The sequence below is a fragment of the Ostrinia nubilalis genome, chromosome 27 (genome assembly GCF_963855985.1).
Source record: "Ostrinia nubilalis chromosome 27, ilOstNubi1.1, whole genome shotgun sequence".
Classification (NCBI taxonomy): Eukaryota; Metazoa; Arthropoda; class Insecta; order Lepidoptera; family Crambidae; genus Ostrinia; species Ostrinia nubilalis.
In genome coordinates this window covers 5,049,233-5,063,301 of record NC_087114.1, presented here as the reverse complement: position 1 = coordinate 5,063,301, position 14,069 = coordinate 5,049,233, and the positions used below count along the sequence as shown (strand labels likewise).

General features: G+C 42.4%; 1 protein-coding gene across 1 annotated transcript in view; it reads left to right on the top strand.

The window, feature by feature from the left end:
• The window catches only part of LOC135084795 (uncharacterized), a 142,120-nt gene that overhangs the window by 95,776 nt on the left and 32,275 nt on the right, over positions 1 to 14,069 (top strand). Inside the window, exons 34-49 of the mRNA XM_063979532.1 lie at positions 242 to 286; positions 1,124 to 1,162; positions 1,715 to 1,884; positions 2,409 to 2,557; positions 3,045 to 3,161; positions 3,607 to 3,753; positions 4,253 to 4,393; positions 5,581 to 5,758; positions 6,549 to 6,685; positions 7,391 to 7,668; positions 8,238 to 8,371; positions 11,171 to 11,325; positions 11,802 to 11,821; positions 12,095 to 12,227; positions 12,978 to 13,111; positions 13,623 to 13,877. Of these exons, the coding sequence (XP_063835602.1) occupies positions 242 to 286; positions 1,124 to 1,162; positions 1,715 to 1,884; positions 2,409 to 2,557; positions 3,045 to 3,161; positions 3,607 to 3,753; positions 4,253 to 4,393; positions 5,581 to 5,758; positions 6,549 to 6,685; positions 7,391 to 7,668; positions 8,238 to 8,371; positions 11,171 to 11,325; positions 11,802 to 11,821; positions 12,095 to 12,227; positions 12,978 to 13,111; positions 13,623 to 13,877 (2,232 nt within the window). The remainder of the gene's footprint in view (positions 1 to 241; positions 287 to 1,123; positions 1,163 to 1,714; positions 1,885 to 2,408; positions 2,558 to 3,044; positions 3,162 to 3,606; positions 3,754 to 4,252; positions 4,394 to 5,580; positions 5,759 to 6,548; positions 6,686 to 7,390; positions 7,669 to 8,237; positions 8,372 to 11,170; positions 11,326 to 11,801; positions 11,822 to 12,094; positions 12,228 to 12,977; positions 13,112 to 13,622; positions 13,878 to 14,069) is intronic.

The window sequence follows — 14,069 nt, the reverse complement described above, 5'->3', positions numbered from 1 at the left end:
AGTGGCACGGAAGGGAAGTTCTGTAGTCTCGCTGACGTTTGACGTCATAAAAACACCCTCCCGCGCCGCCCCCATACCTCAGGCTCTGACTTAGTTAAGTCCTTATAGTTCTTCGGGACAAAGCGGGCGCCTTTATGGCACAAAAATATGCGTGTATAGTTTTAAGTCCCTTTGTTCTGTTTATTATTTTTTCTTTTTGTGTTTTTGTTATTCTTATTCTTAAACGTGTGTTTTGTTACAGGAGAGAGAATTGAAGAGACAACAGGCTATCCTACTAAAAGAACAGGTGAATATTTACTCATTTTGTACTTGTGTGCAAAGCGCATGTTGAATGTGTGTGTATTTGGAATTTGGATGACTTAAGACAGTCTTTGCATCTTGTTTTGAATTTAAAGTTGTTTTTCAATATAGTCCAACTTTTAAACGTGAAGTGGCAAAAATCAAAAACTCGAACCCAGTGTTCAGCTTCTTCTCAGCACTGGCCCGTTTATTGTCCTGAAGCAGTGGTAGGGTTAATACTGGGACGCGTAAAAGTGCTTTTTTTAAGCCTATAGTATAAAGAAATAAATGAGTTTTATGAGTTTAATTTTTATGAGTTTTTTATTGAATAGTAGCGCCTTCCTGTAAATGTCATAATTATTTAGTTGTCCAACGTGGCAATAATCGGAACTAATAAATCAGTAGGTAGATAGTAGCGCCCTCCTGACAATATTATGATATTGTCTGGAACGGTTCTTAAGACAATAGAATTCAAGCATAAATCTATATAAAAAATCTAATTTTGCCCAGCCTTACTTTCTCTGCTTGACCTGTAGTTGACTGGCAGAGAATGCCTCCCGACACACTCACTGCGGGCGCCCGTCGCACAGTCGCGACAGCAATATAATTACGCGCGAGCGATAAGGATGGGTAGCTTGGGGTCATTGAACAAAATTATACGTGCTCAGAGACCGGACTATAATACTCCCGTTAGCCCCTCGTATTAAGCTAAATTAAATATTGATGTAATCAAGTAAATTGCAAAGACTGCTCTTAAAATTGGAATGAAAGTTTATATGTATACAATGTGTTTAATTTGTGTGTTATGTATATTAAATGTGTATTTTTCTCATTCCCGAAATGGAATGCCACATCACGGGTGCAGCAAAAGTATATAACTGAGGTAAATACGTTATGAAGTAGTTAAATACATGGTTTGTGGTATTTCCTGCCTTATTACCGGCTGCTTAGGTTTATTATTTAACATCACTAGGCGTTATTAGGTTGTGGTTTTATTTACAGCAGTTATTTTTTTATTATGTTGGTATTTATTTTGTGCAGTGTTAAATATGTATTTGCATTTTTTAAATAATTTATCTTGTCCGGAATATTATTTGCATGTGGCGTGGTAATAAAATGTATTTTATTTATTCTTTAATTTATTTTGTAGTTTAAAGTAAAATGGATTGAAATATTGCGCCAAAAGTACCGTGTTTTTAATATAAAATTTTTGCTTTATTAACCTTCGACGCGTACGATTATTATTTGGCTATTGACAATGATTTATACATAAATAATTGCCATTATACATCCATTTTGACCCCGAAAATTCAATTAACTTTCCACTAACTGTAAAATTTGATATTTCGTTTTTCAAATCAAATCAAATATCATTTATTTGCATCAATTTCAAATTAGTCTCATTACTCTATATTTCCATCTTTCTTTCTCCCAGGAACGTGAAAGAAGACGGCAGCACACGACGTTCATCCGCCAACTGGACTCTAGAAAGAGATGGGAGGATAAGGAAAGGAGAAAGCACCAGAACCTTCTGGACAGACTGCTGGTCAAAGAAAAGAAGCTGCAGCAGAGAAGGAAGGAGATGGAGCTATTGGCTGAGTTGAGGTGAGAGGGAGAAAGAAGATAGGGCTTTGGGGTAAAATAGATGGATTTTTTACGCCCCGTTTCACTCCTTAGAAGGTGGAATTCCGGAAAACTTTAAAACACAAACGAGGTTTTATGTTCCTATCCTTGAAATATCCTTTTCTAACAGGTATATCGGAAAATCTTTCCTCAATCCTCGTCTACATATTAAAAACAACTGCAGAAACACATTCAGATATCTAGGTCCAAGCGCTTAGGATGGCCGCCGAAGTCAGTGAACCAGGCCTTTTCTTTTAAATATGTATACGTGACAGGTAGTGGTCACCTGTAAACTCATATCAATTAACATTATTATAATTCTTTAAGTGGTATTAACCCAGTCAGTGAGATTCGAGATCCAATGAATGCTATTTCGATCCCCACCGGCCGCTAGAGTATTCCTAACACAAATATTCAGCTTACTTGAGTTTACGACAATACTCGTATTAGTATTTTGTGCAATATTAATTACTTCCTGAATAATTAAAAATCACTTCTCTTCCCAGACGGCCGCAAGAGGACTCATCCCTCTCTGACAAGAAACCTCTGCCGACCCTCGCGCGGATCCCCGGCCTCAAGCTTCCGGGGCAGGCTTTCGCGGACATACTTCAAGTGTACGAGTTCATACACAACTTTGGGCAGACTCTAGGATTTGGTGAGTAGTTTTTATTTGTAACGGAACTATTCCCACCTTCCGTTCCCATCGTTGCAACTCCTGTGTAGCCAGGATATGCAGCTTGGCCGCCAATAAAACTCAACCAGTGAAGGTCAAGTTTCTCCCGGACATTTGTAGCATTGGTACACTACAATAGTACCTTCCACATAGTACATTCACCACTATGAGTACTCTTTTACCCACAACGAAACCTGCATCTCGCCTGATGGAAAGTGACGATCAAGACGAAAGTGGAAGGAAGTTTCATCCGGGTTCCTCAACTACAGGACCTCCAACTGCCGAGACACAACAGATGGTAGTAGCTAGCCAGGCAAACTTAAAACCAACTGGCCACTTTTGATAGCAAATTATCTAAGGATACTGTCATTCCTTAATAAATTAATACTTGCAACATATGAATGTAGTGTGTTAAAATGCGTTTCTCTGTGTTCTCACATCTTCACCTAGTTATTTCAACTTGTTACAGACGTAGACAACATCCCGACTCTCAACACTTTCCAACTGGCCCTATTGCCGGACTGCTCTGTTGATGCAGAAGAAGAACTAGTGCAGGTTCTGACCCAGCTACTGGTTTGTGCCATTGGTGAGTAACTATCTATATCCAACTTAATCTATATCTATAAAAGCGCAACTCACTCACTCATCACGAAATCTCAGAAATTACAAGCGCTAGGAGTCTCAAATTTTTCATGGAGGTTCCTTTTAGAACGTAGGTGCTCACTAAGAACGGATTTCCGAAACTCCACCCTAAGGGGGTAAAACGGGATCCACGCGTACGAAGTCGCGGGCGACCGCTAGTGGGAATCGAACCCACGACCTTTTGCTTGCCGGGCGACTGCTTTTCCTTCTGAGCTACTTAGACACTGGATGAACCAGTCGAAATTTTCAAACGCAATACGCTGATGCGAACGCGTTTTTGTACAGTCACATCTAATTACCTGATTGTTTTAAACCACAGTCAACAGTTATTAGCTTTCTTGTGTTTTTGCTTTTACTAGGATATTAATAACCATATTTCTGTTCCACAGAGGACCCGGGCATCCCGCACCCAGGTCGGCACACAACACTTCTAGGCCACGCTATCCGTATGGGTGACATCACGCCTGCCAATCTAAGTGAGGTGCTGCGGATATACCTGTATGCAAACGCTACTGGGGAAATCAAGGCGCTCACTGGTAAGGATAAAACACAAACTATAACATCAAAATACATAAAACAAAGCCCGAACAGTAAAATTTTCACTAATAATCCGAAAGCGCATACACGGCGCCTGTGAAATTTTTTTAAGTCTTGCTGGTTATCCCTAATAAAAAAATGGTTCCTGCTGAACTAGAATGCGCGCCGTGATAAAATCTTACCGACGATTTTACACGACACTATTATTATTATGCAAATGACAAATGGCTTATTGTGCAAAATCGATAAAACGCCTCGATAAGATTATATCATTTCGCGCATCCTTGGCCTACTGATAAGTTAAATGTCGACCTATTTATTTGACCTATCCTGATATATTTGGCTCGAACTTGAGGCCTACACCTTTACGCCTAAGTCATAACACTCACCTCTACTTACAGAGCTGACCTGACTATCGATACTTATGTGTATTTAACGCGAACTTGAGGCCTATACCTTCACTCCTAGGACATAAGACTCACTATCCCTTGCTTTCAGGGCTAACCGCAGAGCGTGAGCGCGAGCGCCGCGTAGCAGACCACCATCAAAGCGACGCAGAAATGCAACATGCGTGCGCGCACTCTAAGAACGCGGCCTACTACGAGCAGTTACACGCCAACCAGACTTACAAGCTGTCCGGTGAGTTAATAGCCCACTGTTGGACATGACTCTTCCTAGGAACGGAGGTCTAAGTAAGAGCTCTTTGAAATTAGACGTTTTGATCCAGACGTCCATTTGCAGGACTAACACGGAAAATTGTAAGACAACTGCGATGGAATTATGAATTGTCAACAGTATTATGCGGTCTTGCAATCGTACGATTAACGCCCTGTCTCATTTGACAGAACCTATAGGTTCACAAAAGCGGAAATGAAAAGAAATTATTTTTATTTAACGAAGTGTTTTAGGAATACAATAGAATTTCGTTATTTAAACCTCTCGTCTCCGCTCATCTTTAGTTGAAACAGTTGAACAGAGCTGATAAAAGATGTGCGCCGTTTCTATACATACAGGGTGGAAACGATAAGTGATCTCATTCGATTATTTCTAAACTATACAAGATATCGAAAAACTGATTACTAACCCTGAAATTACTTCACAAGCTCTATCCAACGGTACCAATATTAGGTTACAGAATTAACTGAATCTATCCGAAAACTTAATGTTTTCAGCCTCCATACTAAATGTATGCCAGCCAAACATTAATAGAATTATTAATTTTGTTTATTAAATAATAAACACTTAAAATGAACTCGTAAATAGCATTCTTATTTAAAATTATTCTTGGAAAACATTGGTTTTAGGTTTTACTTGCTATAAAATTAACAAGACATGAGTGCCATGACTGTGGCTGTACTCAATGTATGGAAGCTGGAAACATTGAATTTTCGAATGGATCCAGTTTATTTTGTAACCAATTATTGGTACCGTTGGATAGAGCTAGTGAAGCAGTTTCAGGATCAGTAATCAGTTTTTGAATATTTTGTATAGTTTTTAATATTATGTGGTTTTACTAAATGTATGGAAGCTGGAAACATTGAATTTTCGGATAGATCCAGTTTATTCTGTAACCTATTATTGGTACCGTTTGAAAGAGCTTGTGAAGCACTTTCAGAATCAGTAATCAGTTTTTCGATATCTTGTATAGTTTAGAAATAATCGAGTGAGATCACTTAACGTTTCCACCCTGTATAATAAGCGGGGCGTAGCAGAGTGGGAATGAAAATACCACTCAGTTAGAGAAGAAATCTCAGCACTACAATATACCTACCTATTTTTATTTATGTGGTGTCCCATTATAATAATGTTTCTTTCTCTCAATACAGAGGCCCTCCGTGACCAGCCATTCCTAGCCCTGAACGCGACGACCAAGGCCAAGATATTGGCCTTCATCTGCAACGAGCTGTTACAAAACAAAGCAGTGTTGCGGCAGATCGACCAGTCTTTGGAGAACTTGAACCAGCTCAAGAAAGAGCGGTATTTGATGGATATGAAGATCAGGAAGTAAGTCGAATTTTGTTGTTATAGTCTGGTCTCTGAGCACGTAGAATTTTGTCCAATGACCCCAAGCTACCCATCCTTATCCCTCGCGCGTTTATATTGCTGTCGCGACTGTGCGACGGGCGCCTGCAGTGTGTGTGCGAGCGCAACAGCAACATAATTACGCGCGAGCGGTACGGATGAGTAGCTTGGGGTCATTGGACAAAATTCTACGTGCTCAGAGACCAGGCTTTAGTTTTATGTTGTGATATAGCCTCTATTACAGTTGCATAAGAGCATTCACTGTTCAGTTTAATGTGCTATCCGTTTTACTACACAGGCTAAGCTAAACTGAGATATTGCTCAGTAAGTTATTGATTAGTATTTGTAATTCCTCAACAACTAATTTGTAGCACAAACTCGTAGTCGATTACGAGCGAGTGAGAGAGGCAGATATACCGCGAGACTTTCGAAACTAGGTTGTTTAATAAGACCAATGAAACATTATACACGTGAGCATTTTGTTTTCGTGTTTTGAAGTCATTTTTGGTTAGGTCAGTTCTCTCAGAACGGAGTGCTTTTTGTATGAAATTGTGTTGATGACTGTTTGAAATACGGCACGGCCACATTAGATAGTGTGCGAGCTTAAGTGCACCGCTAGTTTGGAGCTTGCCGGTTCGTTAAGTGTGGCTATTTACATCTCGCGAGAAAATCGTTTCGGCATTTTTCGAAGTTGTATTGCTTTAATAAACAGGTGCCTTTTACGTAACAGTTTCTCTAGAAGATGTCTTTGATTGACTACCTTTCCTTGCAGAGTGCGAGTCCTCCACCAACGGAAAATGCGCGCAGAACAGACTGAGAAGCAGCAAGCGCTAGCCTTGGAGCGCATGCAGCGATTGGTTGAGGAGAGCGCCGCTACGCGCAGCACTTCGCCGCCGCCTACAGACGAAGGTGAGCAAAATGCTCACTAGAGCTTTACGCCCGTATTTACAAACATTACTATGAGGTCTAACAGTGCACGTGCACGCCCAGAGTCACACACAAACCAATCACACAGCTCGATTTGCTACTTCACTTAAGCAAGCATCGTTTGTGGATACGGAGCGACTGGTTGAGGAGAGCACCGCTACGCGCAGCACTTCACCGCCGCCAACGGATGAAGGTGAGCAAAATGCTCACTAGAGCATTTCACGACAGTAGACTGTTGGACTATTCCCACCACTAATTCCCACCGCTGCAACTCCTGTGTAGCCAGGATCTACAGCTTGACCGAAAACAACCCAACCAGTGAAGGTCAAGTTTGTCCCGGGGGAAAGTTAAACTATCATTGGACCCGCAACGAAATTAATCAGAAGAACATAGGAGTTTGAAGTAAAGGTTCGACTTCCCCCAGGGTATACTAGTGAAACTCTTGCATAGAAAAGTTTATTCCTTTAGAAGGTATGCAGCGGCTAACAAGCTATTTTTTCTCCTAATGTCCAATTGAATTTAGGCCCGATTCGACCAAACTTTTATCCGAGAATAACTCCTGGTATAACTGACACATTGACAGTTTCAGTATGGGAAATATGTCAAAACTGACGATTTGGTGGAATTCGTTTGGTCGAATCCACCCTTAGTATCTTGACGATCTCAAAAAATTCTTCTTCTTTACAGAACAACCACCATCAGAAAAAAGCACACCCAAGAAACCAGACTCGCCCCATCCTGAAGACGAAAAACCACCCTCCCCATACAAAGAGCCGGAGGAGAGTGACAAGGAACTCTCACCCCTAAAGGACTTATCAAATAACATGAAAAGCAAGGAGATTCTGAATAACAATAAGGAGGAATGTTCCCCGGCAGATAATTCTAAGTTGGATAAGGACAGCGTTATGGGAGACTGTGATGCGATATTGAGCGATTTGGAGAGCGAAGGCACTCAACCAGAGGAGGTAAGTCTTTCATCATCATCATCATCGTTTCAGCCATAGGACGTTCACTGCTGAACATAGGCCTCCCCCAGTGCTTTCCATGTTGATCGATTGGTAGCGGCCTGCGTTTAGCGCTTTCCGCTACTTTTATGATGTCGTCGGTCCACCTTGTCGGACGTTCCACGCTGCGTTTTTCGGTACGCGCTGTACGGTCGGTATGGTAATACGGTTCTGGTTAAAGCATAAATTAGATAATTCCTAGCATTATTCACAGACTTATACTAGACTAAAGGCCATTATTGCCGGTTTTTATTTAAGTCACTGATAGTCTGTCACGAACTTATCGATCAGATTGATGACGCATTATTGAGTTAACACTCACCTTTAAACTCCCTGATAGCCTATCCGAAAATGGTTTCAAGACATTTTTAGAACCGGTTTCACGAGAAAGTTCCTGATTTCTTTTCGCCTCTTACCAAGTGCTATTAATAACTTTTTCGTATTTGCACGATATGTTACGGAAGCCTTTTTTTTCGACTCGCAGTCACCACACTTAACATGCTATACTTTAATATAACTTATCATTACAGGACGAAGACAAGAATCTATCTTCGGAAGAGCTAGCTCGCAAGTTAGAGAAACTGACGCGTCAGTCCGAACAACAGTTACAATCTCTCGCTGCCGGCTCACACGCTCTACGTGCCACGTGCTATGGCCAGGACAGGTAACGCACGAGTGATAGTTTATCATTAGCTTTTCTGTCAGATAAACGACAAATTTTTAGAGCCCGTTTTCACTGGTTTTTTTTACTGATCACTCTCTTTTTCTAACTCTATGAATATTTTAAGGTTTTGCGTACCACCACTCAGGGCTAAATATAAGCATAATGCGTCTTTTAAACAGTGGTTAGCTCGATTTTTATTTAAAAAAAAACCTACTATTACATTTTAGTTTGCTAATATTCACTTGTCATAAAATTTTAAAATTGATTAATTTAACAAAGGATTAAAAAACTGACCTGCCCGCTATCACAGCTTCTATGGACACCAACTCAAAAACAAGAAATATTTAATGTACATAATAGTATTTACAGAGGAAAGATTGAGTTTTATTTCACGGACTTGTTACCTAACATAACCAGACGGGCTAGGATGGGCGCCATGACAAAGTCTTATTGACGATTTTAGATGACAAATGTATCGTCCAAAATCGATAAAATTCTTCATTAAGGCTTGGTATTTCTGCTAAAGTAGGTATTTCGCGCTGTCAAAATCTGCGCGCGCAATACTTCGCCGAAGACAGCGCGCCAAAGAGCTCTCGCGGCTACACAGTATAGAAATACGCAGTTTAGAAATACGCAGTTGGTTAGGTTGACTTCCTTCCGTTCAAGCGTCACACTCACAGCACTTTCTAATACAAATCATATCCAAGTGATACAAATTAAAACAACTTTCAAAATTTTTGGGAATATATTTTGGAATCGAATAAATATAGAATATAACTGCCAAAGTAAACACGGTTCAAAGAGGCGTGGCGTCACCCTACCTTCCGGAAGTTCCGCGCCGGCTAGAAGAATTTCAAGATTACGTCACCCGACCTATCGGTAGATCCTCGGGAGCTTGAGCGATTGGAAAAACATTTTATGATCAGTTACTCGTAGTAGCGATTATTTAGAGCTTGGATAATAAATTATAGTTGTTGCAATTCACAAAGCTTTGCATGTGGTTAATTACATTAATCAGTACACGCATCAATTTTGTTCAGTCTTTTTGTTTATTAATAAAGAAAAATATCATACTAAAATTGCATACATATTTGTTTGTATTGGTCTGGGTGTTTTCTTTCCATAATTTATGTATAACGTATGTACGGGGCTCTGTATCGAAAATCACTATGAGCAATAAGCATCACACACGGTTACCTGGAGTGCATTACCGCAGCAAAAAGCTTGCCATCTTAAATGAACGGTATAATATCGAGGTTTCGTCAGTACAGTTGCGAACAAAGATGTTTGTGTAGTGTAGTTGAGTTGAGAGGTCAGATTATTGAAATAATAAAACGAACATTTTATTTTTAAAATACATTTTAATAATAATTTACATTACAGATAACAATGAGAGGATGACATTGCAAGGTGGTGCCAGTCCAGTCTTAAATCCGTTGATATATGCTGCATCTGCCATGTTTTTGGCTATAAGATTCTTCTGTCTTACGGCTTAGACCTTTAGCTACAGACCTTAGACAGTATTTTTGTGAAAATTCTTACGCATGGTGGAGGAAGGGACGCTCTAGACACTCAAGTCTACAAGGAGTGACATGAACTCCAGTTTTAAATCCGTTGACATCTGCTGCATCTGCCATCTTTTTGGGTAGAAGATTCTTCTATCTTGCAGCTTAGACCTTTAGCTACAGACCTTAGACAGTATTTTTGTGAAAATTCTTACGCATGGTGGAAGAAGGGACGCTCTAGAGACTCAAGTCTACAAGGAGTCATATGAACTCCAGTTTTTAATCCGTTGACATCTGCTGCATCTGCCATCTTTTTGGCTAGAAGATTCTTCTATCTTACAGCTTAGACCTTTAGCTACAGACCTTTGACAGTATTTTTTATTATTTATTTGTGTAAGTGTGCTCTTCTAAAGAGTGTAAGACGATTGTATGTAGGTACTATTAAAATGTAATTTTAACTCATTGGTTTTGTCTCATATTTGAGGAATGTACCTACTATGTATCATGAGTAGAGTCTTCGTTTAAAAGGATGCGAACGATTAAAATTTCAATAGGTAGACAATCTTTTTATTGATAATTTTTAATTACCAAAAATTTAAGCTTTCTCCAGTAACACTGATATTATTATACTGTGACTCATCGAAGTCATCATTGTCAAAAATATTGACAAATCGCGAACTGTCACGGCCAAAAAACTGACACGCGTCCGTCCTCCGTAAGCGCCACCGCGCGACTGATTGAGATTGTCCAAGCCGTCATGGACGATTTTTTCCACATTTTTTAACATAGTAACTAAATAAGACGCAATATAAAAATTTCATCCGTTAAAAGCCCTCAAGTTATTTCTGAACTTTAGTTTAGTAAAAGATTTAGAATCTCAAATCGCTTATTTTAAAAATAAAACCATAAATAGAAAACGAATAGAGGTAACTTTGGGAATTTATTCTATCGAGTCAACTTCATCAAATCGTGTTTCCATCCGTTAATAGCCCTCGAAAATATCCTCAACTATGCCCAATAAAAATCTTAGCCTTTAATTTTACTGTTTAGTACCTCAAAAATGAAAAAAGAAAACCTCATTTTCGCCATTTTCTCTGCTACCCGGCCTTAAAGGTTTACTGCAAGATAACATGAACTTCTTCTTCTTCTAAGTGGGGATAGCTGAAAAGGACAAGTAGTCCTTGGCAGCACAAGCTGAGCCACCTCCAGTTGCTTCCACCTTTTTAATATAAGTTTTTTTTTGTAATTCCTTTTTTGTAAAGCAAGCAATAAACGATTTTTTTTCTATCCTCAGGTACTGGCGCCGCTACTGGTCGCTCGGCAAGTGCGGCGGCGTGTTCGTAGAGGCGCTGGAGTCGGCGCAGCCCGAGACCATGGCCTACCACCAGGCGCTGGAGGCCGCGCAGGCCCGCGCGCGCGCGCCCATAGCCGCCCGGAGGAAGAAGAGAGGTATTGTACTTTATGGCCTTGTAAGAAAGCTCAAAGTTGCACAGCGTGCTTTGGAGAGGACTGTGCTCGGTGTTTCTTTGCGAGATCGAATCGGAAAGCCGCTGGTCGCAAGCCGCTAGATACGGGGAAGACGAGAGGTAGGGAATAGGGCTCTGTCTTCCTATTTAATGGTCGCTTAGAAGGCTCATGGTCACCCAAACAAAAGGCGACTTAATGGCTGCTTACTATGAGCTTCTTTAGAAGGCTCAAGGTCACCCAAAGGGTGATGGAGCGTGCTACGCTCGGAGTTTACCTGCTGTTTCTCTGGTCTAGTGGTGAGACCACCTGCTTCAAACCCAGAGGTCCTGAGCTTGATTTACAGATGGGGCAACATTTCTGCTTCGTTTGGGGTGTAGGTAGGACTCATTCTAAGCTACCACCATCTTACCTAAGTCTGTCGCTTTAACAACAATGCCAATTGGCATTGTTGTGTTTAGGCAGTTGGAGCCTGTTGAAGGTAAGTGAGCTAGTCTTTTGTTGTTGAAGATTCTGGGGGAAGCTTGCTTCTAACTTCGGCTTTCTATCAGGTGAGACGCAGCTTCTTTTTTGTGGATAAAATGGTGCGGATTTGAAGAACTGTTTCGTCAACCTCGAGTGTGAAAAGAGACACGGTGGAGTTTGTTGACACTAAGAAGACAGGTATGGTACGGTTACATTAGACACTTTAGATACTATCTCTCTCTCTCTCTCCCTCTTACTTGACTCTCTCACTCTATTGACCCCACACAAGCGAGTCAGCAAGCGCGGCGTGTCGGTGGAGGCGCTGGAGTCGGCGCAGCCCGAGACCATGGCCTACCACCAGGCGCTGGAGGCCGCGCAGGCCCGCGCGCGCGCGCCCCAAGCCGCCCGGAGGAAGAAGAGAGGTGGGAGTCCTTTAATGGTCGCTTACAGGTCTCATAAGAAGACTTAAGATCACCCGAAGGTCGCTTACTATAGGCCTCAAGGCTCAAGGTCACCCAAAGGGCGATGGAGTGTGCTATTCTCGGAGTTTTCCTGCGTGAGCGAAACAAGAAGAAGAGGAAGAGAGGTGGGTCGCTTACTATGGGCCTCAAGACTCAAGGTCATCCGAACGGCGATGGAGCGTGCTATGCGCAGAGTTTTCCTGCGTAACTCGCAGGAAAACCAGTGACCCACCATATTTCGCAGAATTGTCAAACTTAAGTGACAGTAGGCGTGGCACACAGCTCATAGCAAACGGTCTGAAAAACGTAAACTAAGCAGGCTGTGCCATGTTAGGGACCGTATTGGTTCTCTCACTAGGTGGATCGACGATCTGGTAAAGGTCACTAGAAGCACCTGGATGCGGGTAGCACAGGATCGGGGCTCCCACTAGGTGCACCGACGATCTATAGAAGATTGCAAGAAGCACCTAGCACAGGATCGGTTGTTATGGTAGTCACTTGGCTGAAATGAACGGTCGAACGAGTCTTTTTAATGGCTCTAACGCTGCGTATTTGAAGCACACTGTTTTTGCCAATATCAAGTGTTCAAAGGTGGAGTTTGAAGTTTGACACTAAGAAGAAGACAGGTACGGGACAAGTACATTAGACACTAGATACATAGATTGGACTCTCCCTCTCTCTGTCTCACTCTATTGACACCACACAAGCGAGTCAGCAAGCGCGGCGTGTCGGTGGAGGCGCTGGAGTCGGCGCAGCCCGAGACCATGGCCTACCACCAGGCGCTGGAGGCCGCGCAGGCCCGCGCGCGCGCGCCCCCAGCCGCCCGGAGGAAGAAGAGAGGTATTGTACTTTATGGCCTTATAAGAAAGCTCAAGGTTGCACAGCGTGCTTTGGAGAGGACTGTGCTCGGTGTTTCTTTGCGAGATCGAATCGGAAAGTCGCTGGTCACAAGCCGCTAGATACGGGGAAGAAGAAAAAGAGAGGTAGGGTGTTGTTGGTCGCTTACTTAATATGGGCGTCATAAGAAAGCTCAAGGTCATTCAAAGGGCGATGGAGCGTGCTATGCTCAGAGTTTGCCTGCGTGAGCAAATCAAGAAGAGCAAAGGGTGATGGAGCGTGCTATGCTCGAAGTTTGACTCGAAACCAGTGACTCACATAGACCGCAGAATTGCCAGACTTAAGTGACAGTAGGCGTGGCATACAGCTCATAGCAGACTCACGGGCTGAAAGTTACAAAGACACGGTAGGAAGACAGGTGCGGGACGGTTACATTAGACACTTTAGATACTATCTCTCTCTCTCTCTTACTTGACTCTCTCACTCACTCTATTGACACCTCACAAGTGACCCAACAAGCGCGGCGTGTTGGTGGAGGCGCTGGAGTCGGCGCAGCCCGAGACCATGGCCTACCACCAGGCGCTGGAGGCCGCGCAGGCCCGCGCGCGCCCGCCGCAAGCCGCCCGGAGGAAGAAGAGAGGTAGGAGTCCTTTAATGGTCGCTTACAGGTCTCATAAGAAGACTCAAGGTCACCCGAAGGTCGCTAACTATAGGCCTGAAGGCTCAAAGTCACCCAAAGGGCAATGGAGCGTGCTATACTCGGAGATTCCCTACGTGAGCGAAGCAAGAAGAGCAAAGGCCTCACAAGGCTCAAGGTCACTCAAATGGCAATGGAACGTGCTGTGCTCGGAGTTTTCCGAAAGAAAACCTAAGTACTTACTCCCACTGGGTGAATCGACGATCTGGTAAAGATCACTGGAAGAACCTGGATACGGGCAGCGCAGGATCGGTCGTTATGGTAGTCAT